Source organism: Nelumbo nucifera, chromosome 7 (genome assembly GCF_055504915.1).
Source record: "Nelumbo nucifera cultivar China Antique chromosome 7, China Antique-T2T, whole genome shotgun sequence".
Classification (NCBI taxonomy): Eukaryota; Viridiplantae; Streptophyta; class Magnoliopsida; order Proteales; family Nelumbonaceae; genus Nelumbo; species Nelumbo nucifera.
In genome coordinates, this window is record NC_142655.1 from 30952687 (window position 1) to 30979244 (window position 26558).

Sequence of the window (26558 nt, forward strand, 5' to 3'; positions counted from 1 at the left end):
CAGAAAAAAAAAAGAAAAAAGTTGCACTTTATTGCTTGTAATATGCCCTCTATCAGTAACAAAGAATAGCTAGAATAACTTTCAAATCCCAATAAAATGGGAACTTCTTTATAAGACATTTTATAATGAAAGGTGGCTTTTATTATGGCCATTAATTTTGTTTAAACTGTTACATCTTAGATGATGCCAATTTCATGCTAGATACAGATATATTATGTACTTAAAGAAACAATATGTATATATCAATCAGAGAATTGAAAAATAAAATATTTACTCAGCCATCTACTTTCTTAATTCTAATTTAGATGATGAACAATTCTCAATGGGTTAAAAGAAATGGTTATAATTAAACAATTTGATGTCAAGAAACTATTATAACCAGTATTTGGTGCATGGTGTACCAGACCATTTATCCTCCTCAACAACCTAAATGATGCAGGCAACTCAGGGAAGGGAATTAGCTATATTTCAAGCCGACATCTCCCAGTTTAAACTCTTTAGAGGAGAAAAAGCATACGAGCAACTAAAAAAATTCCATAGGCATGCATTTTACATGTAACAGTCACAAATCAACATTAATTTCTTTTTTTCTTTTGGTTGTGGGGTGGGGATTTCCCTCAAAGGCATCATAATCAAAATAGTAGCATCTAAAATGATTACAGTCATGTCCAACAAACCAAAAGAGTACAACCGTCAAATATCACATGGAGCACCATAGAAGTTAAATGATTTATAAGCATAAATACCATATATGGCAGTAATGGCACCCATCTACTTGTCAAATGAGTAAAAAAAAATGAAGAAAAGCAACTGGATTACAATAGAGGAGTTGTACCATTTCAGGAATACTCAAAGTGCTTGTAGATGGATAGATGGACCTTGAATGTCTTTGTAGTGCCAACTAAAAGGAGCTTTACTAGATCACTTATATCACAACATATGAGCTCTATTGTATTCCACAGATTTCAGTTCCCTCAACAGGAACCATGAGCCTCCTTCTAATTTCAAGACCAGGCAATCTTGACAAAATAACCCCTCATACAGTATTAATATGGGATGATTCCAAGTCCTCTTCTAAAAGGGATAGGACATGAACTAAATCAGAGGCTAGACAAGTTCAGAACCTCCAGATGGAAGTGTACTCATCTGTAGCGTTCTACCATCTCCGGATACAAGAAAACCAACAGAAGGCAATGAAGGATCTGTAACAGGTTCTATCTCAATAAAAGTGAAGTCAAAGGCACCTGATCGCTTCAAACTGAAGATAAACACAAGCATGATCCATCCAAGCATTGAAATAGCCCAGTAATTATTCATTCCATGGATCAAACCCCAAGCAATGGAGTAACCAACAATAATTCCTGATAAATGGCCAAGAAAACTTGCCTGTGGAACAATTATTGAAGTAAAGATGAGGGATTCAAACGGTGCAAAACTGATGGGAAGCGAAAGGAACCCAAACAAATCTAGCTTAGAAGCTGGCTGCTTCACAGAAAGGATTGTCATCCAACCAAATACAACACATGAGTATCCAACAGCTGTCACTCTTCGAAAATAGTCTAGCTTATATTTTTGGATTAAAACATGGTAAGTTCCCAGAACCAGAATCCCTGATAAGACTACCAAAACAAGAGTATAATGGAGATAGAATTTAATGCCCAGACCCATGTGACCTAGCTGCTCCACCACTCCAAGACTCCAAAGTGCACTCATATTGAAAACCAGATGAATCACACTTATGTGGGAGAAAGCAGAAGTGATTATCCTCCAATGGTGGCCTTCAATAGCCGTTTCATAACTCAAACCAACATGTGCATATGCAATATTTTTCTTCTGTATGTAAAACCAAACTACACTGCATAGTCCTATTATACAACTTGTTGCAGGCTTTTGCAGGATCTCGTGGAATAGTGGTTTCCCCATCTTGTGACGTCCCGGATTTGTTAATCGAGTTGCCAAAATCCAATTCAGCAAACCTAACTAAGAGTGATGCTGAAAGATTAGCTATACAAACCCAATAAAAAATTCAAAACCTAGAAGTTATTCAAGACATCCAGAATTTGAAACCCTATATACAGATTCACTTACTCCACAGAACCCAATATACAGATTTACCAATTCTTTCCTGAACAATAGCAATTAAGCTCCCAGAACAACCCTGATTGATCTAAACTTGCACACGTTTCACCATTTCAATGATAAGAAACCGTGAAGAAAGACCCAACCAAATTACAATTTCCTCCCGCAGATAATGCGAAATATCAATTGATTGAACAAACAAAACGATAAGCCGAGCGTTCCTGGCGTGATTTGAAAAAAAAAAGAACTCAAGTTAGATTTCTAGGATCAAAGGAATTGAACAAATAAAAGTTTCAAGGGTCTCTCATACCTTTGTGGATGAACCAATTCGAGCTCTTATTTTGCTCAATTCTGACTTCTGCAAGATGGGAACATAGGAGTAGGGAGACGATGATGTCCTCTGATACCACTATTCCAGATGTCTTCATCTCGGGTATAAAACTGAAGTTGTGTTTAATTACTTAAATACCCCTTCCTTTTATTACAATTACTAGATGGCAATGGAAAACTTGAAGTAAGCAAGGGAACCCATTGTAGTCAATCCTGACCGTCCCTGATTTTGGGATCCCGTAGATTGTCCAATGTCCAAACTGCTTTGTGCCACTAACCGTTAACACTGACGTTCAAATATTCAATTTTGGCTGCTACCATTGGTGGCATTTACTGTTAGGAGATTAGATCAGATCATGAGATGGGCAAAGTTGTTAATTCACCAAATGGCGAGGGTCTTTTATGCTTCGTCTGCCGTATTTTACCCCTTCTCGCCCTAATACTTTGATATGGTCGGACGAACCCTACTTTCGGAACCAGCGCCCTGAAGGAAACTCTTTCCATCCACGTACTTGTTTACGGTGGCAGAAAGGAGGAAAAGGAAGCCCTAACCCTAAAAATGGATGCTATACGTAAGCAGCTCGACGTGTTAATGGGAGCGAACAGAAATGGTGATGTGAGGGAGGTGAATCGCAAGTACTACGACCGAGACGTCTGTCGCCTATTCTTGGCTGGGCTTTGCCCTCACGAGCTGTTCCAGTTAACGGTACATGTTTCTAAACCCTAGCAGTAATTTTTTCCTTTTGTTATTTTATTTACCTTATATTATTTTTTGTTACTTGTTGATGCTTTGCAACTGTTCGAGGCGATTAGCTGCTCCTGTTCTTGCATAATTTTGTTATAGAAGCGTTCTTCATAATTCTTAGTGCGGATGGAATCCGACTCATTGTATTTTACTTTTTGTTTTGTTAATTGTTGCAAGAATCCCATTAAGGTCTCTCCCTTTAGCTTCTTCTGAGCTTGATATCCCGAGAGAGATGATTATGTAGAAGTGCTATTTTTTACTGAATTTTGCATATAGTCTTTCAGCGTTTCAACTGTTATTTCATAATTTTCAAGTTATGTTTCATGTTATGAACTCTGAGATATTTACTATTGTGGTGCTCTATTAATTGGAATCGAATTTTAGTTCCTCAATGTTACTTTGTTCCAATCTTATTTCCTTTTTGCTATAAACGGGTAACTTAAACTCACACTAGGTCTGTGTCATCATAATGTCTTTGGCTGGACTTCCCATTGGAACCGTTCAACTTTGATACTGCCAAGTTAATTTTATTAGTCAAAGTGTATATGTATCCCGCAGACCATTGGAATAGTAATCTGTGATCTTTATCATTTAATACACTTAACAAAAAAGAATCTTTATCATACCATGCTTAAGCCATTGAGTACTAGCCCGAAGTCTGCTATTGGACAGCTTCTATTCTTGCTGTTGTACATTGGAATCATGGCATTTTTTGGTCTGAGAATGTAATTTCTTTCCATGTTTACAGTTTCTGTACTGATCTACCATTTTTTATTGATTTGTACCAGAAAATGGATATGGGGCCATGTCCAAAGGTGCACTCATTGCAGCTGAGAAAAGAGTATCCTTTCTAGTCATACCTCATTATGGTTATCTGTGATTGCTATTTGTTTAAAATAACCGGTATGTATTCATATGATGCACACTATGGGCCTATGGCCAAACATATTAACATTTATGGTCTACCAAAAAACAAGGCTGTTGTTATGGCCCTTCAGGAGACAAGGCTATTCACTGGTCCTTTTTTGAGAAAATGACAATGGGAAAGTCTATATGTATCTAAGTTGCTCAAAGTAGGATTAGAAGGTGGGGAAGGAAAGTCAAAAGTGTGAGTTAATTTTCTGTATTCAAGTTAGCTGGAGTGAGGTTTCGGATCTGAAGTGGAAGCAAGGGTAGAAAAATCTTGACAAATAGTAAATTTAATACATTTAGATTCTTTCCAGTAGACAAGAAAGAAGACAGATACAAGCAAGGTGATTTTATACAAACTAGAGAGGGAGTTCCCTGTTTCCCTGCCACAATTACAAACAAAATATGATAGACAACACTATGTACAAAGTTCCACAATATATGAGCTCTTGTATGAGTTATGAATATTGATCCTTCCAACCCTTGCCTTAGCCAAACTACATACGATTGGATTAACCACTCGATGCAGACATGGGACTGCAGGACTCAGATTGCTAGATGAAAATGATAGACATATAGCTTACAAAAAACATATAAAACAAAGTTTAATTAAGAGAAATAGGAGAGACATTGATTAGAGGGTTACAAACTCCATAAATAGAACTTCTTATAAGCTTATGTCCAACTAAACCTCATATAACAACAGGAGTCATAGGGTATTGCCTTAGGCAAAACCAGAAAGCAGAGAAGAAGACTCGAAACCTGTCCATTAGCTAACCCCAATTAACCCTATTATAAAGCTACAGAGATTATTTTTTATCAACCTAAGCTAAAATGCTTGTTCCTAGTCCTTATTGCCTAACTTGAACCAGGCTCCTATAAACTCTAAGACTGAACTATATTTTAAAGTCCCTAAAGGACTTTTCAGACTTCCTAACTCCTAAGCTATCTTCTTAATTCAAAACAGTCTCTCAAAAGTCCTGTAAGTCATTTCAAAAAAAAAAGTCCTGTAAGTCTCTAACCAATCTTAAATTTCCAAAAGTCCTGTTGCATTAAGAAATTTGACTCCTTTACCTTTACTCTTTTACCCACAGATTTCTATGTTCTACTAGAACTTTTCTTGTGTACAAGATCCACAGATTTCCATGCTTTACTAGAACTTTTATTTGGTGCATTTTGTGTCTACATAGACTGACATGGTAGAACATGACTCCCTCTGTTGCTGTTTTTTCTGGGTCATAGGTTGCATTAATCCCAAGGTTAGAGAAAAACGTGCTCTAGTTAGTGGTATTATGTACCACTTGATTTTGTGCCTTTGAAACCCAAGCTTGCTTAAGGTGCTGTTTCTTATGTTTCCTTTTGGCAGTATGATGCTTCTCTTTCTTGTAACATTGAGGCTAATCTGCTCTTTTATTTGAAACTATGACATTTGATGTTACTTGATCATGACAGTTATTCTTAGTTGGAACTAACTTGATCTTTTTTTATGTCTTTTTTAAATACATTGGTATTTTCCCTACCTCTTTGAACATCTTTATTTGACTCCTATAGAGGCCCCAATCAATATTTAACAAGGGCAACTAAAAGACAAGGAGGTTTCTAGAACTTGAGGTGTGAGGAGTGTGCCTGAAGCCCTGAATCAAGCAAAGTGCCACCTATGAAGCAAAGATTTAGAATTACTTAATATATAACAATATTAAAATCTAAATTCTGAAAGAAATAAAACTTTGTTGGCTTAGTGGGTTAGATCATCATTTTTTTTATCAGCAACAGAATAATTTATTCATTAATTTAGAATAGAAAGATGCAACAAGATGGATTATCTCCAAAGTTCTTGTTTATCTAGGCCATCTGCCATGCTGTTTGCAGATCTTCTAAGCCACCTTATTTGGATGAGCATATCTCTAGATAGCTGTTTGAAGCGCCTGAACTCATTCCTTAGCTGCCAAATTACCCCTTCCTCCTTTTTCAGCCAGCCCACAACTATTTTTGAATCCCCTTCATGATTAGTCTCTCAATCCCCATTTCTTTAGCCTTCTCCACCCCATGAACTGCTGCCATTAGTTCTGATCTCACCACATCACCATGCTGAATAGGACCTGAATACAATGCTAGGATGTTTCCATTTCTTCTCTAATTACCCCACCAATACCCGATGGGCTAGGATTGCCCATACGGCTACTATCAAAATTCAATTTCTTCCACCCAGCACATGGGGGTGACCAGGCCTCTATAATTCTTTGTTTTCTGGAGGATGAAACAGCAATTGAACCCCATGAATTGAAAAAGTTATCAACTTTAAAATCTGCAAAGAGCTTTAAAGTTTTCACCCAATGAGCCACCCTTAAAGTTATTACTTCTATCACAGCTTCCTTACATCTTTCCCTGTCTTCAAAGATTCTTAGATTCCTTTCTTCCCAAAGTGTCCAAACCACCGTTGCTCTAGTGCTTCTCCCCAAAATCCTGCCTCTTCTTTTTGAGCACAAAAAACAGAGGAGCTAAATAGTCCCTCCAAGCTATCAAGAGGAGCCATCTGCAATCAAAAAGAGAAGAAAACCACTCCCAAATAGAGTCATTAATTAACAAATGACTAGGGTTCAAGCCTTTTAATTTACATTTTCTTTAAATAGTCCCTCCAAGCTATCAAGGCTTGAACCCTATTCATTAATTAACATGATTAAAGAGGTTTCCGGTTTTCTAAACACTGCTTTTTACTCCTCCATGACACAAGATTACCTCCAATAAAGGTACACTTGCTAGAGGTAGATCTTCATTCGTCAATAAAAAGCTAGCAGAATCAACATTACCAAATGCTTCCAACTGTATGTCACTGTGGTTGACATACAAAATCCCTTTCTTAGGATTTCTATGAAGTAACCCAAAGTTCTTTTTGTAGCTTCTAGATGTAGTTTTCTTGGTTAGTTTATGTACAGGATGATTACCCGTACAACATATGCAATAATGCAATATTATGTTTAGTCAGCATAAGAAGAGAAGTTTCCCCACCGGGCTTTGGAACAAATCTTTAGGGGTTTTGCCCCTAGCTTCCATGTTTCTTTCAACAGATCTATTGTGTACTTTGTGACACAAATATACTTCTTGACCTTGCCGCCTCAAAACCCAAGAAGCAATAAGGTTTTCCTAGATCCTTAGTTTCAAATTCAGATGCTAGAAAACTCTTCAGCTTGTTTATCTTACTTGGATCATATCTAGTGACTTTTAATTATTCAGTTTGGTGAGTTTCATTTATTCATCTTAAGTTTTTTCCAGTATTAGAAAATGGTCTTGCAATGGTGTTTCTTTTCATCCATGTCCTCCTTGTAGACTATAGCCTGCACTACTTGCTTTTTGATGAACTTGTTAAATAGTTGTTCTACAATTTTCTTTGAATATGTATTTATACCTTCTCATCAGGTTGACATTAACTTTTTTACTTTCATTTCTACATTTCTGGCATTGTACAATATTACAACATATGTCCAAATATGTGAGGACATATTTCTTTTTTCCCCAGTTACATGTGAACTTTGTTTCTTTTCTAATGCATGTCTTAACAAACATTACAAGATATGGCCAATTTTAGAATTATGCCCTCTCACCTAGGGTTTGTTTTGGTAGTCATTATGGCATCCATCCTTAATTCTTTATAGATATGAGGAAGCCAAAGCAAAAGGCAATGATAATTATGACAGGGACCTGGAAGATGTCATAGATAGGCTTATTGTTGAGTGTGATAGGAAAATTACAAGAGCTCTTAAGCGTCTGGAGGATGAAGATGCCAAAGCTGCCATTGCTATATCTGTCTCTGAGGTTACACAGGTACTTGTTTGTCAGGTCATAGCTTTTAGCTATCATTGCATTTATTATTTTTCAGGTGGAAATTTAAATCACTCTTTTGAAACTGCAGTCACCTGAGGTTCTTGAGTTGACTAAGCAAATTAAGGAGAAATTGAAAGAAGCTGATCAGTTTGGTAATTCTCTGATAAACCAGCATAACATTCCAATACTCTTTGTTTATTATGAGTGCTTTGCCACTGAGATACAGTGTATTTTCCTTGTTTAAAAGAACAATATGTTTTTGCTTGTATCTTGCATGCTTCATGTGTATTGTTACAATAGTTGCCAAGGCAACGCCTAGGCGACAATGCACCCTTGGAGGCTTGCCTCGCCTAATTGCCAAGCAGTTTTGTATATTGTGTTATAAAATACTTTTATATTCTTATTTTTTGAGATTATAATTATAAAATAGACATTATTAAACTAAAATATTCATTTTGTGTGGTTATATTACTAATTTCTTTTTATTATTTTCTTATTTGTTAGGGTTTAATCAACATAGACATTGCTAACTTCGGTATTGAACCCTCAAAGACTTCAAAACCTGAACCAATAAGTAAGGAAGAACTTAAAATTATCTCTAATCAACACATTTTCTTCTTCCACATCTTCTTCTTCTTCTTTTTCTTTTTCTTCTTCCACCTTTTTCTTTTATTCTTTTCCTATAAAAAATAGGGGTTCAGCCCCAATATTTTTTCTTAAATTTCTTTTCTTCTTCCTTTTCTTATCATGAATATGTTGATTTTCTATACTTTATGTGAAGTTTATAATTTTCTTATGAAAAGTATGGATAATTATCAAGGAAATATGGCTATGGAACCTAGGGAACCACCCTAGGATATATGTTTTTTTATTTTCAAACATCCATTGCCTACGTGACTAGGCTACAAGGCGCATTCCTAGGCGACAAGGCACCCTCCCTGTCGCCTAGCCTCGCCTACATAATTGGCCTAATCAATCTGGGAAATAAAAGATATACCTGGCCTATGAATTGTTTTGGACTATACATACATGAGGCTGTCTTTTTGATAGAAAAGGTGATTCTCAAGGATCTTTAAGTCTACTGGGTATTGTTATGTTGGTCCAGAAAATTATAAGGTATATCATATACAATGTGCCAAGATAGTTTATTTCTAGGGAGTTGTTTTATTTTCTTTAGAGATAGCCTCATGTGCTGCAACGATAGAGCAGTATTCATTTAACAGATAAAATAATTGGAATAAAGCTTAGTTGATATTTCCAATCTAAAATTCCCCGATATGGATACAAATATGGGAAATAAGACATTATCTGTCATTCTCTGAGATCCAAGACTGATACAGGTTCCAGTATGGAAGTATCTCATCAAATTTTTGAAGTGAAGCATCAGTTCCCATTACTTATGTCTTGCCAAAATTTATTAAGCTTATAAGGTATACAGATTTTTCTATGGTATGGTATGTTTTAAATATACCATTTTCCATACTTAGAAGTGCTAACACTACAAAATGTCCACACAGTGAATAAGCTATTGAGGAGGTTGTGAGTTCCTTAATGGCTGAAACTGAATATGGGATAATTACTATTCACAGATAGTTTGTTCTTTCATCATTTTATTCAAATAGCCCACTAGTTGTCATATTTGTCCAAGTGCACCAGGCGTGTGCAGGTATCTTGGCTATCATAGCTTTGGATGTTATTGGCCATCTTAAGAACTTATTATCATAAGTGGATAGAACTCAGATGCTTATGTTATTTTATAGGTAAAAAAAGTGGAATTTGGAAATTAAATTTTTGAATGAAACAATACTTATGGTTTTTAGGGTTTGAGACAAGATCCACTTCTGTCTTTCGGTCTTCAGATTGGCAGTAGTTGAGGCTGAGCATGTTAACGCTTTTTTGACAATAACTGAGCAAGCTAACTTTCAAGTTTCAACAATGCTTATGGTTGTTTTAGAGTTTTCTGGGCTGAATTGTAATGTATTCTTTGGGGGAGGTAGCTGGTGCTTTGCTCCATTGGGCTATCTATCTCTTTTGTTGGGTTTTCTTCAAAATTTTATACTTTTGTAAAATCTAATCAATGAAATGTTTTTGTTACTGATAAAAAATAGTAGCTGCTTTAAAGGCTTCAGTGGGGGCATAATGGACCTTACCTTTACCATTCCCTTCCCCACCTCCAGTTTATTGAACATGCATCTATTTTTCCAACTTATTTCCCTTTAATCGAAAGCAAATATCAATCTGATGATTGGGATTTATATAATTCACTCTAAAAGAAATAGGGATGCATTTTTTTAAATCTGTGGTGATTTGAAGTCATTGTCTATTTCCTTATCAATTTTGTGAATGATATGTTATTGGCCCTCCCAACACCCCAGGTAACTGGGACCAAATGGGTGATGGCTGTTTTTATAAGTGTTTTTTTCATAGATGCCTATGAGTTATTGGCCCTCATGGATTTTCTGGATGATGCAGAACCCACCCAAAAAGCAACTAATTAGGTGGATGAAAAGGGCCTAAGCAAGCTGGAGTCAGGCCAGAAAGCCTGAGCTTGTCACTTTGATTTAGCTTATGTTTACCCAATAAAAGTGGTAGGACAGAACTTCAGAGTTTAAGCGGCCGGCTAAAACAAGTTAAAATAGAACCAGTAAATTTTTAAAAGGGGTTTCAAGCAAGGCCCTATAGGATGGTTAAGATGTTAAGTGAAACAAAAAGCCAGTAGAAGCCTAGAGAGGTTTTTGGAGACAGACGGCAATGTTGTTAGGTTCATGTTTATAGTAGGCTGTTTCTAAGCCTGGGGAAGAGGATGTCTTGAAGTGGGTTCGTGTGGAATGGCATTCGAAGAAAAGTATACAAGTCAGAAAATGGAATCCTTTAGTTGGAGCAATTTGTGGGTCTTCGAAGTCTTGTGTGGATTAATGTTTTTGGTATTCCTCTCCATGCATGGAGCTTGGATACATTTTGTGCTGTGGGGGATGCGTGTGGGATTTTCAGGAAAGTCAATCTCTGCAGAAAGAGATGGAAGAACCTCATACTGGTGCGAATTTTGTTAGAAGTTGAGGTGATCCACTTGGTCCCATTGTCTTTGGCATTGACTTTCATTAGTGAGTGGTTTGACTTAAGACTAGTGATAGAGGGATGTCTTCCCCTGCGATGGCTCAAGGAGTTCTTGTTGGAGGTGCTTGGCCGAATTTGAGAAGCGAGCAGTCAAGAAGGGGGTAGTGGGGAGTTGAAAGGTCACGCGGGTGGAGGTTCAAGATAAGGGCAACTCGGGAATAGGAATTATTAATGATGCTGAGTTCGGCAGGTGTTTTGAAGAATGCATGGGAAAGGAATTTAAAGCTTAAAGAGGTGAAGAGTAGAGAATGGGGCTTGGTGGTTAAATTTTCTGGGATGGCTTATTGGCTAAACCCATTGGGGGTTTAGTTGATCAACTGGGTGGGCCGACAATTAGGCCTAGTAGGAGAGATTCTGGTTTGAAGTTTTGTAATGAGAAGTGTGGACCATCTAACATGTCTAGGCCCATTGGGGATGTTTCATTTGGTATTCTAAATACTCACGTGAGTTCGAATTTAGTTGGGTGATTGATAGACACAAATGGTGGTCTATCCTCATCCTCTTTGATGTTGGTGGAAAACTCTATAGATGTGATGGCTGAGGTTAGGCCTTATAATGTCTTTGAGTCTTCATCATGTAACAAGGATGATTTTGTCTGAAAAAGGCAACTCAAGTATCATTTATTCAATAGTTCTGAAAAAGAGTCTTCACAATGACATATATAGATTAACATCAAATCTATTTGGGATCTACAGTATAGCTATCTTCTTAACAAATGTAACTGAACAAGGAAATACTTGCTAACAAAGGAAAGAAATTGAAATCTTAAAGAGTTTCTCAATCTTTATCAATTACAGACTCCAATTGAGCTGGCCAAGGCTACTAAAATGGGCTGGCTTGGGTTTCTTGAGTGTAGACTGCAAGTATGGGCTGTGAGTTAAGCATGGTATGCTACACTTAGCCCAAGAGAAATGGACTTCATCAAAGCTAGCTTTTATCAAACGAGTTCACTAAGAAGTCCCATCTCTGCTCCACACCCAAACCCACCTATATAGCACCTCTCCTGCTTGGGTTAATTAAGCCAATTTTCTACTTAAGGTCCATGTAAGTTTCTACCTCACAATCATTTAGGGTTCTCCTAATGGTTGGGTTCCACACCACTGGTTCCCTTTGATAAACAAATATACGAGCAACCAGAGCCTCTTTATTGAGCTACCTTGAATAAAGATGGGTAAAGCTCCTTCAACATGTGCTCGGTGATTTAAAAGGCACTGCTAAGAGCACAGACAGGGCAGCTTTCAAGGTATACACCTTGCCTAAACCTAGGTGTAGCCCCTGTGAAAAGGTGTGTGCCTGTGTGCCTTGTACCTTAGCCCAGGCATGGGCTTCAGCTTAGTTTTGTGTTTTTTCAAGCAGTGGCTGGGGAACCCTCAAACCAAATCCCTTGAGGCAAGCCCAAAAAAGTCCATGTGAGGGTCCTACAAAATATCTGCTACACCAGCTGGTAGAGGGAAAATAGTGAATGCATTAATTGGTTAATAGGTTAGATCCTAATCAAGGTTAACTTTCACCCTTTTGATAAATGTTTGGCCTTTCAACCCAAGGTTCAAAATATCGTTATGTATCGGCCCGTATTAGCTGATATGTATCGTATCAGGGCCTTCTTGATATGCCCCTATAGGGGGTGTATTGGGTCAGGCCATTGTTCAGAGGGTAGCCAGGACTTAAACCGACCCCTCTGAACCGGTTTTGAAAAAAAATAAATAAAACATAAAAAAAAGCATATCGGCCTGTATCGATATTTAGAACCTTGTTTCAACCAGCTAGCCTTCTATCTGCAATAACTTCCTCACCCACAACCAGTAATTTAGGTTTTTCGTTTCTTTTTTTTGATAGGGAAGCCAGTAATTAAGTTTAGGCATGTTATTATTTTAGCCCTGAGACTGCCTCAAACCAGTTTAAAATGAAACTCAAATACACCATATGATCCTGTGATGCCTTGCAAAAGGAAAGCTGCTCTTGAAAGCATCCAGTTCCTCCACCTGAGTCCAAAGTTTAGTCTGTTCAACATATAGGTTTTCTCCATGTCCACCATGAAAAGCATACCAGACTCCCTACTCTGAGAGTCAATTTTTTTTTTTTTATGAATGATAATAAATTTATTAATTCAGAAGCAGATTTAGAGTGAGTTCATACAACATCCCAGGGAGAGGTGCGAGCTACATCCCCTCCTTGAATCTTACAAGTAAACTAGGAAAGAAAAGCAAGAACCACAATTGCGCCCAAAACAATTCTTCCCTATTTACCCCTTGCTTAGCTAACACATCTGACAAAGTATTTGCTGATCTCCCCACCCACTGTACAGTGACCAACATATTCCTTGTCAACCAACTAAATTTCTTCATTTCATTCTTGTAACGCCACATAGCCTCTTAAGGATTTTTCAACCAACCCACCACCACTTTGGAATCCCCCTCGATTGTTAGGTGTTGTACCCCTAGCTTGTTTGCAAATTACACCCCTTGTACAACAGCTTAAAAAAGTTCTGCCCTGATGGAGTCCCCAATTCCCAAGGGACCTGAGTAGAGCAACAAAATCTCTCCCTTCTCATTTCTCAAAGCACCCCCCATTCCGGATAATCCTGGATTACCCATGCTAGTTCCATCAATGTTCAACTTCAGTGAGCCTTCGGATGGTGGAGACCAGCTTGTAATTGATTTGTCCTTTAGAGATGAACATCTCGCTACTGCTGACCAATTTCTCCAAAGGTCATTAAAGGAGAATTGATGAAAGATTTCCATGGTCTTCAGCCAAGGTATTGCCTTATTTAACACAGTCTTTCAATTCCTGACTACTACTTTCCTTTTCTTGAAAAATTCTAATATTCCTTTCTTCCCAAAGAGTCCAAATCAAGGCAGCATGAGCACATCTCCACATAATTCTCCTTATTGTTGTAGGCCAATAAAAGGTAGAATGGTTGAAGAGCATGTGAACTTCTGCCGGTAGACTCCAACTACTCCCAAACAACAAAAGTAGCCAAGCCCAAAGGTCTGTAGAAAAGGGACAAGATATTAATAGGTGGTAACAATCCTCATCGTGAGCTCTACAGAGGATACACCAACTAGGAGAAATACAGAGGAAAGGCCTTCTCTTTTGTAGGTTATCTTGAGTGTTTACTTTCCCATGGAATACTTCCCAACAAAACGCCATAATTTTTTGGGGAACTGGCCTGCACCAAATTTCTTTTGACGGAAAGGGTTGGTGAGTAGAAAGTTGAGAGATGGACTTGAAGAAAGAAGCACAAGTGAAGGTTCCATTGGGTCTAGGAGTCCATACCCTCTTATCTGGTTTGGAAGGATCCAAACAAACCTGATTAAGACAACCAAGCAAGACATAAGGAGATTCAATTTCATCATCCCTAAGTCCTCTACGAAACCCAAAATCCCAAGTAGGATCTAAGGGTGTTCCCAAAGGAGAGAAAAATTTTGAGACCACTTCTTTTCTGTACAAAGAAACAGAAAATAGCGAAGGGAAAAAATCCTTTAAAGGTGTGTCTCCTACCCAAATATCCTCCCAAAAATGAACAATGTTGCCAAAACAAACTTCATACCTGATAAAATTGAGGAATTGAGGAAGGGTGTTGTGAATGGCCTTCCAAGGTGCTGTTAGGTTAGCTTGCCTTGATACATCACCATCCCATCCATACTCTGAGAGTCAATTAACTCATTGGTTATCAACACCCCATCATGAATTTGCCTCTCAATCACAAAAGTCCCTCGTTTCTTAGAGATAATTGAACCCATCACTTAATTCATTCTTTTAGCTAATGCTTTGTCTATGAATATGATTTTTTGAACACTGCCTATTAAGCTAATTGGCCCAAAATCCTTAAAACTTCACAACACTCCTTTTTTTTAGAAAGCAATAGTGATGAAAGTGGACTTGAGGCTCCTCTTCTAGGCCCCGTTAATTCCTAAAAAAACTTCATCAAATCCTCTTTCAAGAGGCTCCAAGATCTTTTGTAGAAAGTCACTGTGAACCCATCTGGCACTGGTGTCTTGCCCCTTCCACTTCCCCTATTGCTTGAAGCACTTTTTTGTTTGATAATTTCTTTTTAAATGGGTGGGCTGGGTTGGATGCAACCTTGCTTGAAGCACTTCTTTCTTTGTGAACACCTTTTTCAGCTCCCCAACCTCTTCAATGGTCAAAGCCAGTATTTTAAAAGCATAAGGCGCAAAAAAGGTGTAGGGGTCAATTTGCGCTTGAGGTGCAAGGCGCAAGGCTAGGTGCGCGCCTTTTGAAGCAAGGCACAAAAATAGAAAAAAATGCTAAAAAATAAAAAAAATGTCAGAAAATTCAAAAAAATAAAAAAAAATATTAAACATAATATTACTAAAAAATATAAAGTTAAATTTTAAAATAATGTTTTAAAAAACCTATTATCTAAAACTAAAATACATAAACATAAGATGTAAAGCATATTCAAATGAGAATTTAAAAATAAAATCAAACATATAAAACATTTTCAAGCATGTAAAACCTTTAATCTCTTTTTTCACTCAATTGCAGTACTTCACATAGCTAATATAATGTAAAACATATTGCATTCCTGATTCTACGAGCCGCCTTTGTGCCACGCCCCTCGAGGCAAGCCCAAACAAGTCCACGTTAGGTCTTAAATTCTTAGTTTTCACACAAAAAATACTGATTTTATAGTTTTAATTGCTTTTTAAGAAAACATTTTAATTGATTCAATTTCTGTTGTTTTTTTATTTTGCAGTGGGTGTTATTTAAATTTAATGGTAGTTATCAATATGAACTTTTGTTTATACTTATCATTTATATTTATTGGTCTTTAATTATGTTAACTGATTCTTCTATTATTTCATGTGGGGTGTGAGGACAGTTTCTTGAATCATTGAAACCTTTTACATGTACAGATGTCTTAATTGGACTAACAGAAGTTTAGTAATGAGACACATGAATGATATAAATTTGCAGATCTTGAAGGCAAGACTGATAATAAGATTAGAGCTTTGGAAGTGGTGGAAGAACTTAGAACCAAAAGAGCAGACAAACAGGTAGATTGTTCATTTCTGTTGTATTGCTGCTTTCAGTGTAGAGTTTCATGACTCCTGCTCATGTTCTTAGCTCTGTGGAGTGACACATTGTTATTTCCAACATTTATAAAAAAAAACATTGTTATTTCCAATGGCAGTCCATGCTTCTTCTTGATGCCTTCAACAAAGACAGAGCCTCATTACCACAGCCACTTTCAAATCCTCCAGCACTGGCTCCATTGCCCGTACTTGCACCACCAGACCCTCGCACTCAGGAAATGATAAATGAGAAGTTGAAAAAGGCAGAAGATCTTGGTGAGTCTATTATTAGCCATCCTCGGATCATAATACCTATTATGAAGAAACTGTCTTGTTGCATCTAAGGGATTCTGTCTGGTTCTGCAGTATTAATGATGACAGTTACTCCTTGAAAGAAAATGGCAACATTCATGTGTGGAAAGGAAAGCAAGAATCTTACCTGACAAATCATGGGCCAAAGATGCTATGATTGAGCTCATTACATAAGGAGTGGTTAATGATGCAAAGAAAGGGAAGGGGAATTCTTGGGATTTAAGTTGGACATTTGGGGAAGTCTTGGGTTTGCTCCTGGTTTGCAGCAACTAGTCCAAGGGGGATTTGGGGCTTGCAATACCATCTCTAATGAAAGAACTTAAAGGGTCTCAATTAATAATTTGTTGAAGCTTTCACACCAGTGTAGAATAGTGTAGAGTTATGATAATGGCCCTAAATCAGGAGAAATTACTATTTTAGGGTGTTGGATGAGTTTCAAGAATGAGTTATGGACCTTTATGGTAGAGTAATTTATGGGATGAAAGCACCTCTCTTTCTTCCTTTAGGACTAGCCTTGAAAAATAGGGAAGCAAAGATTTATCAAAAAAAAAAAACAGGGAAGCAATAAACCCAGGGTAATTAGAAAAATAGGTTTCAACAAGCAAATTTCAAGGGAGAAGATTTCTCTATCAGGAATTTTCAGGATGGCAATGTATTGCTAATTCTTCAACTCCTGCAAGTGTGTCAACATCTAGTTGGGTCCCTCCACCCATGAATTGTATCAAAATGAATTTTGATGGGTGCAGCTTAGGAAGCCCAAGAAACTCTGGGATTGGTGGGGTGTTTGGAAAACAGTTCAGGGAAAGATAATAATTATATTCTTGGGCCCAATTGGAGTTGGGGACTCAACAAGCGCAGAACTGATAGATAAGTCGTGAGGTTGTGGTTGTCATAATTGTCATATTTAGATTTTGACATGCTCCTTATTTTCATTTTATTGCTGAAAGGTTTCTGAAATTGTCTTGTGTCCATATTTACCTTTAGTGTCTGTCCTGCAGGTGAGCAAGGAATGGTAGATGAGGCACAAAAGGCCTTAGAAGAGGCTGAAGCACTTAAGAAGGTTTTTCCTTTTTCCTTTTTATGTTTTTTTTTTTTTTTTTTATCTGGGTGTTTAAATTGGTCAGGCTATGGCCATGTGTTTCCAATTACTGTTGATGTTTTGCCAAGAACTTGTAGAGGTTTGCTTATATTTTAAAAAAGATTCATTTAGTTGTGCACATGACTGGTTTTCTTACATTTCTATTTTTACTTTAGTTGGGAGCAAGGCAGGAACCAGTTCTGGACTCGTCAAAGTATACTGCTGCTGATGTTCGCATTGTAAGTTTCTAGAGCAGTTATTTTATTTACATATCCTGATTATTCTGAAAGACAAGTTCTTTCTCCTTGAATGTTTTCACTGTGTACTTGTACATATGCCCTTTAAACTGTGTTTGGATCATGGAAGCTTCAATTGACTTTAAATTTTGCTCCTGTCTAAAACTAGGCCTGCTGATAAACTAAAGACTAGGCCCCACTTTATTCCAAATTCTGCTAGAATGCTGATTTCATGGTTAAAATTTCTGCCTTTTGTTGTATTCTTTAGCACCCAAAAGGCACAAATTACTAAATTCAGTGATTTGTGGAATTGGCAGTTCAATTTACGCAAAATCCAATTGCACCATAATTGTGACCTTAGTGATTAGGTGTCTCTTTCTAGTTTCCATAGAAACCTGCAAGTACACCAGTGAAAGACATGAAAAGGGAAAGAATTCTGTGTGCCACTTGCCTTCTGGATGTGTTAGGCTGCAAATCTCTTACCTGTTCTCAATTGGATGACTTGGGTTGCTTGGTCATCAAGTACTGTACAGTAATTAATCAAAAAAAAAAATCAAGTAATCTACAGTTTATAACATCACCTTGGGGCAAACGGACTGTTTATGTAAACCTAGGACATTGCTATTGTTCATCAACCTTTCCAGTGCTCTTTGTTTTTGGCTTTGTTAGGGTTGCATTTCCAAAGTTTCCATAGAACTGTTCTCTCTCTAAGAAGACAAAAAAAAGGTATTTCTGAGGCATTTTCTCTTCAATCTCATCCTGGGTTAGGTTTCTGCAATTCGTAAACCAATGTGGACAGCCCATTTCTTTTTCCTGGTTTTACTTGATAATCTGTGCTCGCTTCTGTGACAGGTTTGTGTTTCATATGTAGTTGTTGTGAATATTATCCAACAATTATCTCATTGTTAATATTGGCACCATTTGCAGACTGATCAGAAGCTACGTGTCTGTGACATTTGTGGAGCATTCTTGAGTGTATATGACAGGTAAAACTCCTGTCCTGTGTCTTGTAGTCACTATTTTATGTTTCCTAGCTTCTATGAGGGCAACAAAAGAGTAGTATTTGGGCTTTCAAGTACTTCAGCTTTTGACCAGGCGTATTATACCTCCATGTCACCAGCAGGCTTTTGGGCCCAGTTTTACGAGGATAACTTTTGCAGCTAAAGAATGTGCGTGTTTTTCTGTTTTATGTTACATATAAATGTAGAAGCTAATGGGGCCACAGTATATAAATTACACATATAGGATCTCTGAAGTGATTGTATAAATTTGTAATAAATGAGCTGTTTTAATTTTCCTTGTGATTCTCAGTGACCGTCGTTTGGCTGATCATTTTGGTGGAAAGCTTCATTTGGGTTATATGCAGATTCGTGACAAGTTAGCAGAACTTCAGGTTAGTTAATCCTATTTATTGTGTAAACTGTGTTCTTGATTGCTGTTGGAGTTGCTTATGGTTAACAAGTTTATAGAGAAGGATATGTTACTAAACGTAATGCCTAAGGTGCCTATGTATTGAGATTCATCTCTTTTGTTCTTGTTGTCTTAATGAGTGATATGTTGATATGTTCATCTGTTGTGCAATTTTGATGTTGATATGCACATCAAAGCATGTTCTGATGGGTTGGATCTCCTGGTTGCTTTACTTGTGTTATTGGGCACATTTTGAGTTAGTACTCTGTAATTTGCTGATTCTGGTGCTGGTATAATATTTCACTTTCTTGTGTACAGTTTCAGTTAGTGTGCCATCTGTGAGTTTTTCTAAACCCAGAAGAGTCTGTAGTTTTGTTGTGTTTATGACATCTTTCATTTTATTTTAATTTTTTTACTTGCGAGTTACACTATATTACATGGATACCAAGTGTTGGAATCTGAAATAGGTATGAGCCTGAAGTGTCTAACTTGGATAGCCCAAAAGAATTGGCTTTGTAGACTATACTCTTGTATTTTAGTTTACAGTTTATTACATGGATGATACTGAGTGTTGGAATCTGAAGGTATGAGCCTGAGGTGTCTGACTTGGATAGCCCAAAAAAATAGGCTTTGCAGACTATTCTTTTGTATTTTAGTTTCAAGTTACAGCAATTTTTAAGTTTGTCCTTTATGCTATATAAATAGTAGGATAACTGTTGAAAATGAAAAACATTTAAATGTAGATCCATACATCATTACAAACAAATATTGATTACATTAAACTATTAAATATTACAAATTTCCTTCTTTAGTTAGCTTGTGCTCAAGTGGTTTTTACTGTTCTTGATTTGGTTCAAGTGGCCTTTTGCTATGTCTTTTTTCTTACATGCTTATGGTTTGTAGTCATCTTTGTGCCCATTTAAAGTACCATTTGCTGCAATTCAAAGTTTTGTATTGAACAGTACATTCTTGGTAAATGAATTTTGTCAGGAGGAGAGAAACAAGAGTCGAAAATTAGACCGTGATGATGATAGAAGGTGCTTCTTTCTTGCGTTTATTGATCTTATACAGAGCAATCTTTAAATTGATAAATATTTCCTGCAATCGCCCTTATAAAATTGAATCTTTTTATTTAGATCAAAAGAGAGAAGTCGTGATCATGACAGGGCAGGTAGCAGGGACCGTGACCGTGATAGGGAGGATAGAAATGGTAGCCGAGAACGAGGGAAAGATTATGATCGAAGGAGTAGAGACCGGGATAGGTATAATGACCGTGATCGTGGGTATGATCGGGAACGGGATAGGGAACGGGATAATAGAGATTCAGACCGCTCACGCAGTTATGATTCAAGAAGTCGCAGAAGGTCACGTTCGCGTTCACAGGAACGTTCAAGGGATTATGATCGCCATAGGTAGTGGTTCTCAACTTTTAAATGTTTCACATGGAAATTACTACTTTCACTGTTAAGTTTTTATTTTCACATTATGATTGACTTTTAAGACTTGGATACTCAGATAGGATGTTAAATGGGTAATCCCAATAATAAATGATATCTACTAATAGTTGGTGAGTTAATCAGTAATTGCATGAACATATTTTGGTGATGATAATGGCCATGCCATGGACGGGCTTCAGCATCCATAGCAAGTTACCTAAATGGATACTATTCTGTAGTGTCTTTCTTGAAGTTTGCCTTGTCTGGGAATGGGATCCATTGACTCATGTTACAAGGACATGGCAGGGCAAGGTGTCCATCCACATTGATTGTATTTAAACTAAGGGCCTGTTCGTTTCCTCTAAACTCTTATCTCTTAAGAGGAATCTTTTAACTTTAAGAGAAAAATGGTTGTTCGTTTCTTCTCATCTCTCATCTCTTAAAGTGCAATCATACAATTTTTTGTTTTCCAATGATACCCCCAAAAAGACAAATAAAAACTCTAATATATAGTATGGATATTTGATAATTTTCAGAATTCGGAATTAAGAGTTCAGAACAACATTCTCTGCATTCAGAGTTTAGAGGAAAGAAAAGTTCACCAATACCAATATACCTCTTAATGTAATTATTGAACTTTCAGGTGTTAGACTTCAAAGCAAACGAACAAGCCCTAAAAGTTGGATACCCAACATACAGATTATCTATTTTGATTTGTCCATGCATCATAGCCATTCACTAGAGAAAGCAGCATAATACTAACCCTGTTACTTGCTTATTCAAGCCTATTCTGCCATATGGAGGAATCGTAGCTGATGCAAATGGGGAACCCTCTGGATTTGCTACATATTCATTACTGCACTGCATTTTCACATCATCCTTGTTCCCCTCCTTGTATTGGAGTTTTGCACAATTTATAATAGCCATTCAAGTTTTCAATCTTTTAATTAAAAGATTCCATAAAAGTACTTTTTCTGAACATGTGGCAATGTGCTTTTGGTCATATTCCGCGAATATGGAAGAAAGGAATCTGGGGCCTGGGTGATTCTTCTTCGCTCCAAACTATGTTGCCTCGTGGAAGCTTTGTAGTTACTTCACAATGGATGACCCAATAGCAAACCCACCAGTTGGATCTAAGTAGGAAATTTTCCCTGCATGAAACAGCATATTTCTGCCACTAGGTGTGCAACTCAGGTGGGTTGAAGGTCAACCAGACCCAACCTGAGCTTTAACCAAACCCAACTTTGATTGTGCTAAGGCTTGGGCTGGGCTGGTTTCAGTGATTTAAAAGGCACACCTAGGCACACAGGAGAGACACATTTTAGGGTATGCGGCTTGCCTAGGTCCTAGCTGCAGTCCTTTTGAGGGGCATCAAAGGCAGCTCATAGAATCAGGAATATAATATGTTTTACATCACATTAGCTACTTGAAGTAATGCAATTGAGGGAAAAAAGAGATTGTGGGTTTTGCTTGCTTGAAAATGTTTTAAATGTTTGATTTTATTTTTAAATTCTCATTTGAATACACTTTACATGTTATGTTTATGTATTTTAATTTTAGATAATGGCTTTTTAAAACATTTTTTTTAAGTTTAAGTTTATATTATTTATTAATACTATGTTTAATATATTTTCTTATTTTTTTGAATTTTTTGGCTATTATTTTGAATTTTCAGACTTTCTTTTTGATTTTTTACCATTTTTTGTATTTTTGTGCCACTGATTAACAGCAGACCCATGACCCATCAAACGCATGCATCTGTGTATGTAAAGTATCTATTTATGCTTTGTAATCTCAGGCTCAAATATATTCTATTTTATTTGTGTAGTAAGTCAGACACACCACACCCACATGTTTGGTGGTCTTCTGGCCATTAGAAGTAGTGGCAGAGCTGTCTCCTTGTGACCATTTGTATACATAATTATAATTCCACAAGGTCTCTGGAACATTTTAACCATGATGATAATTGGAATAGTTACTGCTCATGCTTTCTTTTCCTAGGTTACTTGGATTGTATTAGTATTTGGCATTGCAGGTATACTCTATACATGAGAAAATTGTCTTTGCAGCAATAATATGCTGAGTGCGTGCATATTTATCAGGAAAGTGGATGGTACAATAACCATTGCAGCTAAAATTATAAAGTTCACCGACTATTGGACTTACATGTCCAAACCTGCACCATTGACCATGATGTGAAACTGTTGTAATGCTCCTGTTGGTAGCAATGAAAACCATTTTTGGTCTGTTCATTCTTAAATACCAATTCTCCGTGGTCTAAACCTGCACCAATGTCGCATCCAGAGCATGCATGAGCTATAATGATTCTGTGGAATTTACATTCTGTACAGTAGCAAGTAGAACCTTTGAAATTGTGGGAGCTTGGATCTCCTGCAAACAAAAATTCTGCACACATCATTCAGTCGTACATCAGGTAAAGTTAAATTCATGGGAACGTGTTCCCTATGTGTTGTTGGATTCCTATGCTCTCAGAGTGTGTGCAGAGTTTTGCTTGCAGGGAATCCCATCGCGTTTGGAAGAAGCTCTCCTTTGCTAGGAGAGAGGCCTCGGGGATGGGGGGAGGAAGCAAGAACTGGGTCTCTCAGAGTGTGTGCAGAGTTTTGCTTGCAGGGAATCCCATCGCGTTTGGAAGAAGCTCTCCTTTGCTAGGAGAGAGGCCTCGGGGATGGGGGGAGGAAGCAAGAACTGGGTCTTGCGTGTATGCCTGTTTGTGCATGCTCAGTTGCTTTTTAGTTTGACAATCTAATTCATAACAGTACTGGTAGGATCTATAGCATATTTCAATTGCACTATTCTTTCCTTGTTCATAACTATTTATTTTCTAATTTGTCAATGCAGGCGTTATGATCGCTACTAATCCTAAAGTGGCGAGGAATGGGGATTGAGAGTTCTAGCTATATCCAAGTCTGCTTTAGGAGCAAAAGATAATGCCTCTGTTTCCATTTCATATGTTCCAATAGTAACCAGTATTGGTTCCATAGGTGCTAAGACAATGATCTGTTTACTTATGTTTGTTTTGCTGCTATGAGAAATTATAGGTTATGAGGATTTAAAAGGATGAATTGTACTTATTGACATTCTTCAAGTATCAGCTGTTGTGACGTGTTCTCACAGCAGTCTAATGCCACTTGGCTCTCTTTCAGCCTACTTGGTGCAGCCTGTACTTTTCGCTTTCACAGCTGACTAGCCATAAAGGCAAAACCTACTGTTGCTCTCAATCAGTTGAAGGGTCCATAATTTTTGCCCAAATTCATCAAAAAAAAAAAATTGCCTAGCTAAGCTAGTTATCTTGTATTTTATCTGGAAGCAAAACTCAAAATGTTAATGAGACCAATATTTTACAGGGTGTACCGTATGTCAAAAAACATGGGTACGTGCTGGCATGGGCGGAATTGTCTGTCCCCAAGGTTTTGAAAATCCGCCCAGAAGTACCGCTTGTGACATTTTTTAAAAATTAAAAATAATTAAAATGAAAATGACTCTGAAACCGTTGTATTTCAATCGTCAGGTTAGTGGTTTGTTGACCAATTCAATTATTTTTTTTTTGAATTTAGGGTGTTAATAGACCGATTTTGGATTGGACTCTATCCAGGCCAAAATCAATTTGGATGGACCAATAAGACATTGGATTTGGACCTATTCGGTCTAAAATATATATTAGATTGGACCAAAACAAATTTATTTGGATTGGGTTGGATTAAATCAATATCTGATCCATTGATATAAGATAAGAATATGTGTCAATGGGGTTTGAGTTGAAATTAATCTAAATTAAAATGAATTTGAACAGATTAGATGGTTAAGACAGAATTGGACCGGTCCAAATTGGTCCAAAACATTCATTGAATTGGATTGGACCTGGTCCATTTATAATGGACTGGATCTGCCACATGGATCAGTGACAGTTTTAAAACCATGCTTGTGTCAATGAAACCAACTGTAGTCATGACCGTCACTAAAAGTTCTTGTTTGGCATAGGTCATTGGTGGCAGTGTGGATCATTGACATATAATCTTATCACAATGGTGGTCCAAACTTGTATATATAGATTTCCTCAAATTTGAAACTTCTGAAAAATACAAAAAATATTTTTATATATTTTAAATGATTTTCATTGTACTATGGAATATAAGCTGGTTTTATCAATGATCTGTCAAATTCATTGATTTAACAATTCTTGTAATAAATTTTTAGTAGATAGGAAGCACATTGCTCGATGTATTATTGGTATGTATGAAATTTACATGTTCTAGATTTCCTGTAGATGTATCTCTTCAGATAAATTATTAAAGACTTTAAAAGTGTGCATTTCTTATGTATTTATATCATATTCATAGATATTTTTATCTTAGATTTAATATTATTGATGTATTTGTATGATTTATAAGGATTTCTCCAAAATTACCAATATTTTGAACAGTGAACAAAACAACGCCGTTGGGGTCTTTGATGACAGTAGAAGCCGAGTGAGAATGAGCAGAGCTTCCTGCAGCTGGTGATGGATTAAATCCGCCATGGTGGTCGATTAGAGCTCATCAACAAGCTCATGCCTGATTTTTAGACATGAAACCACTTAATCCGTGTAATAAAATGTTTAAAATATTGAATTTCTGATTCCATACGCTCAGCACAGGGTGTATTGGTTTCTACTTTCTAGAGTCTGACATCTTGTATAGGATGAAGTTAGTTCCAACTGCCAACCCATTTCACACGTGCCCATTGGTATATTCTGTATAGTATTGTATCGGTCAAAGTTTTTGAACCGCCATGGGTTGGAATGTTCGGCCCAGGAATCATCTAAGCAACTGGTTCCGTTTTATTTCAAATCCATCCCTAACAAAAAAACTGTTGAATTAGTCAGCAATTCATTGATCCAAAATTGAACTGTTGACCCGTTCAACGGTTTTAGTTTTTTTTTTTTTATTGGAACAGGCCCTTTATTCAAATCGGACAGTCAAACCATTGACCCAGAAACTGGTGACCAGAACGGTTCCGGTTCTGGGTCGTTTTTTAAAACCTTGCTATCAATTAATATGGATATGGACCGATATAGACTGTGATGGTAGAATGATTTACATTTTGCATATAGTACATAAATTGATGGAAATTCCAAAAACAGGAATTGTAGAAAACACAAAAGAAACTGATAAAAATCAAAGAAAATATACAAAACTATAATTTTTCAAAAAACAAATATTATTAGACTAAATAGCAAAAATTACAAAAATCAATCCTTTTTTTGTTGGAAAAATTCGATCTTTCAGCTTCTCTTGCTCCACGAAACAGATACAGCAGATTTTGAGTTTCGGCTTCTCTCTCCATCTCCATCTCTATCTTTTCGTGCTTCTTGCAGACAATATAAAATACTACGACTGCAACAAACCCAGATCCATTTATAGTGCATGTCTTTCGAGAGTGCCAAGCCATTTCCTATCAATACTGTGGTGATTCTAGTCCAAGAAAATCTCGTTTGATCACATGTTAAGATGAATGGGTTTTAGATGTTTGAATTAAGGTTCAAAATTTTGATAGGATATGTTCTGTATTGGGTGTATCGTATCATATTGCATCATTGGCTTAATGATACATCCCTACAGAGGTTATAAAGTGTCACCTAATTAACGGGTTAGACAAGCCTTAAACCAATCCCTCTGAACCAGTTTCCAAAAAAAAGGGTGAGTGAGTATCAATACAAGCCAATACGCCTTTTTAAGACTTGGTAATGAGACCATCAATGCTTTCTTCTCTTATTTCCCCATTTCTATCCTGTTTCATCCTTCTCTGTTTCTGTCTAAACCAAGGAAAAGTGAAGAAAATCATGCTGCTATTCTTTTCCTTCTATGGAAAAATAAATGCACATGGAAAAAAGAAAAAAAATAGACAGAGATTAAACACTTGCAGATAGAGTTACGTAAAAAAAAAACAAACATAGGAAGAGAGGAAGGAGGCATAACTGAGTCGAAAGAAGAGGGTGAACGAACCAAATTATAAAAACTTCAAAAACCTTCAACCCCGACTGACGACCCAATG

The 26558-nt window shown here is 36.9% G+C and overlaps 1 protein-coding gene and 1 pseudogene across 2 annotated transcripts; one reads left to right on the top strand and one right to left on the bottom strand.

Moving 5' to 3' along the window:
• Positions 1–561: 561 nt before the first annotated feature.
• On the bottom strand, positions 562–2061 carry LOC104598237 (RHOMBOID-like protein 13 pseudogene; annotated as a pseudogene). Its single transcript, XR_016078927.1, has one exon. The product of XR_016078927.1 is annotated as an RHOMBOID-like protein 13 pseudogene (transcript).
• A 782-nt stretch (positions 2062–2843) lies between these two features.
• On the top strand, positions 2844–23675 carry LOC104598238 (U1 snRNP-associated protein usp106-like). The gene is made up of 13 exons (XM_010260184.3): positions 2844–3115; positions 3943–3995; positions 7714–7882; positions 7971–8034; positions 15938–16017; positions 16155–16311; positions 17346–17407; positions 17602–17664; positions 18589–18647; positions 18973–19054; positions 20062–20108; positions 20208–20483; positions 23367–23675. The coding sequence occupies exons 1-13, from the start codon at positions 2969–2971 to the stop codon at positions 23383–23385; spliced, it is 1278 nt and encodes a 425-aa protein (XP_010258486.1). The 5' UTR covers positions 2844–2968; the 3' UTR covers positions 23386–23675.
• Positions 23676–26558: the final 2883 nt, after the last annotated feature.

Excerpts from the sequence above, each read along its gene's own strand:
- LOC104598238 (XM_010260184.3), top strand. The coding sequence starts at position 2,969 with ATGGATGCTATACGTAAGCAGCTCGACGTGTTAATGGGAGCGAACAGA. Across the intron at positions 3,996-7,713 it reads TCATTGCAGCTGAGAAAAGA|ATATGAGGAAGCCAAAGCAA; the intron begins GTATCCTTTCTA and ends AATTCTTTATAG. Across the intron at positions 18,648-18,972 it reads TTCTTGAGTGTATATGACAG|TGACCGTCGTTTGGCTGATC; the intron begins GTAAAACTCCTG and ends TGTGATTCTCAG.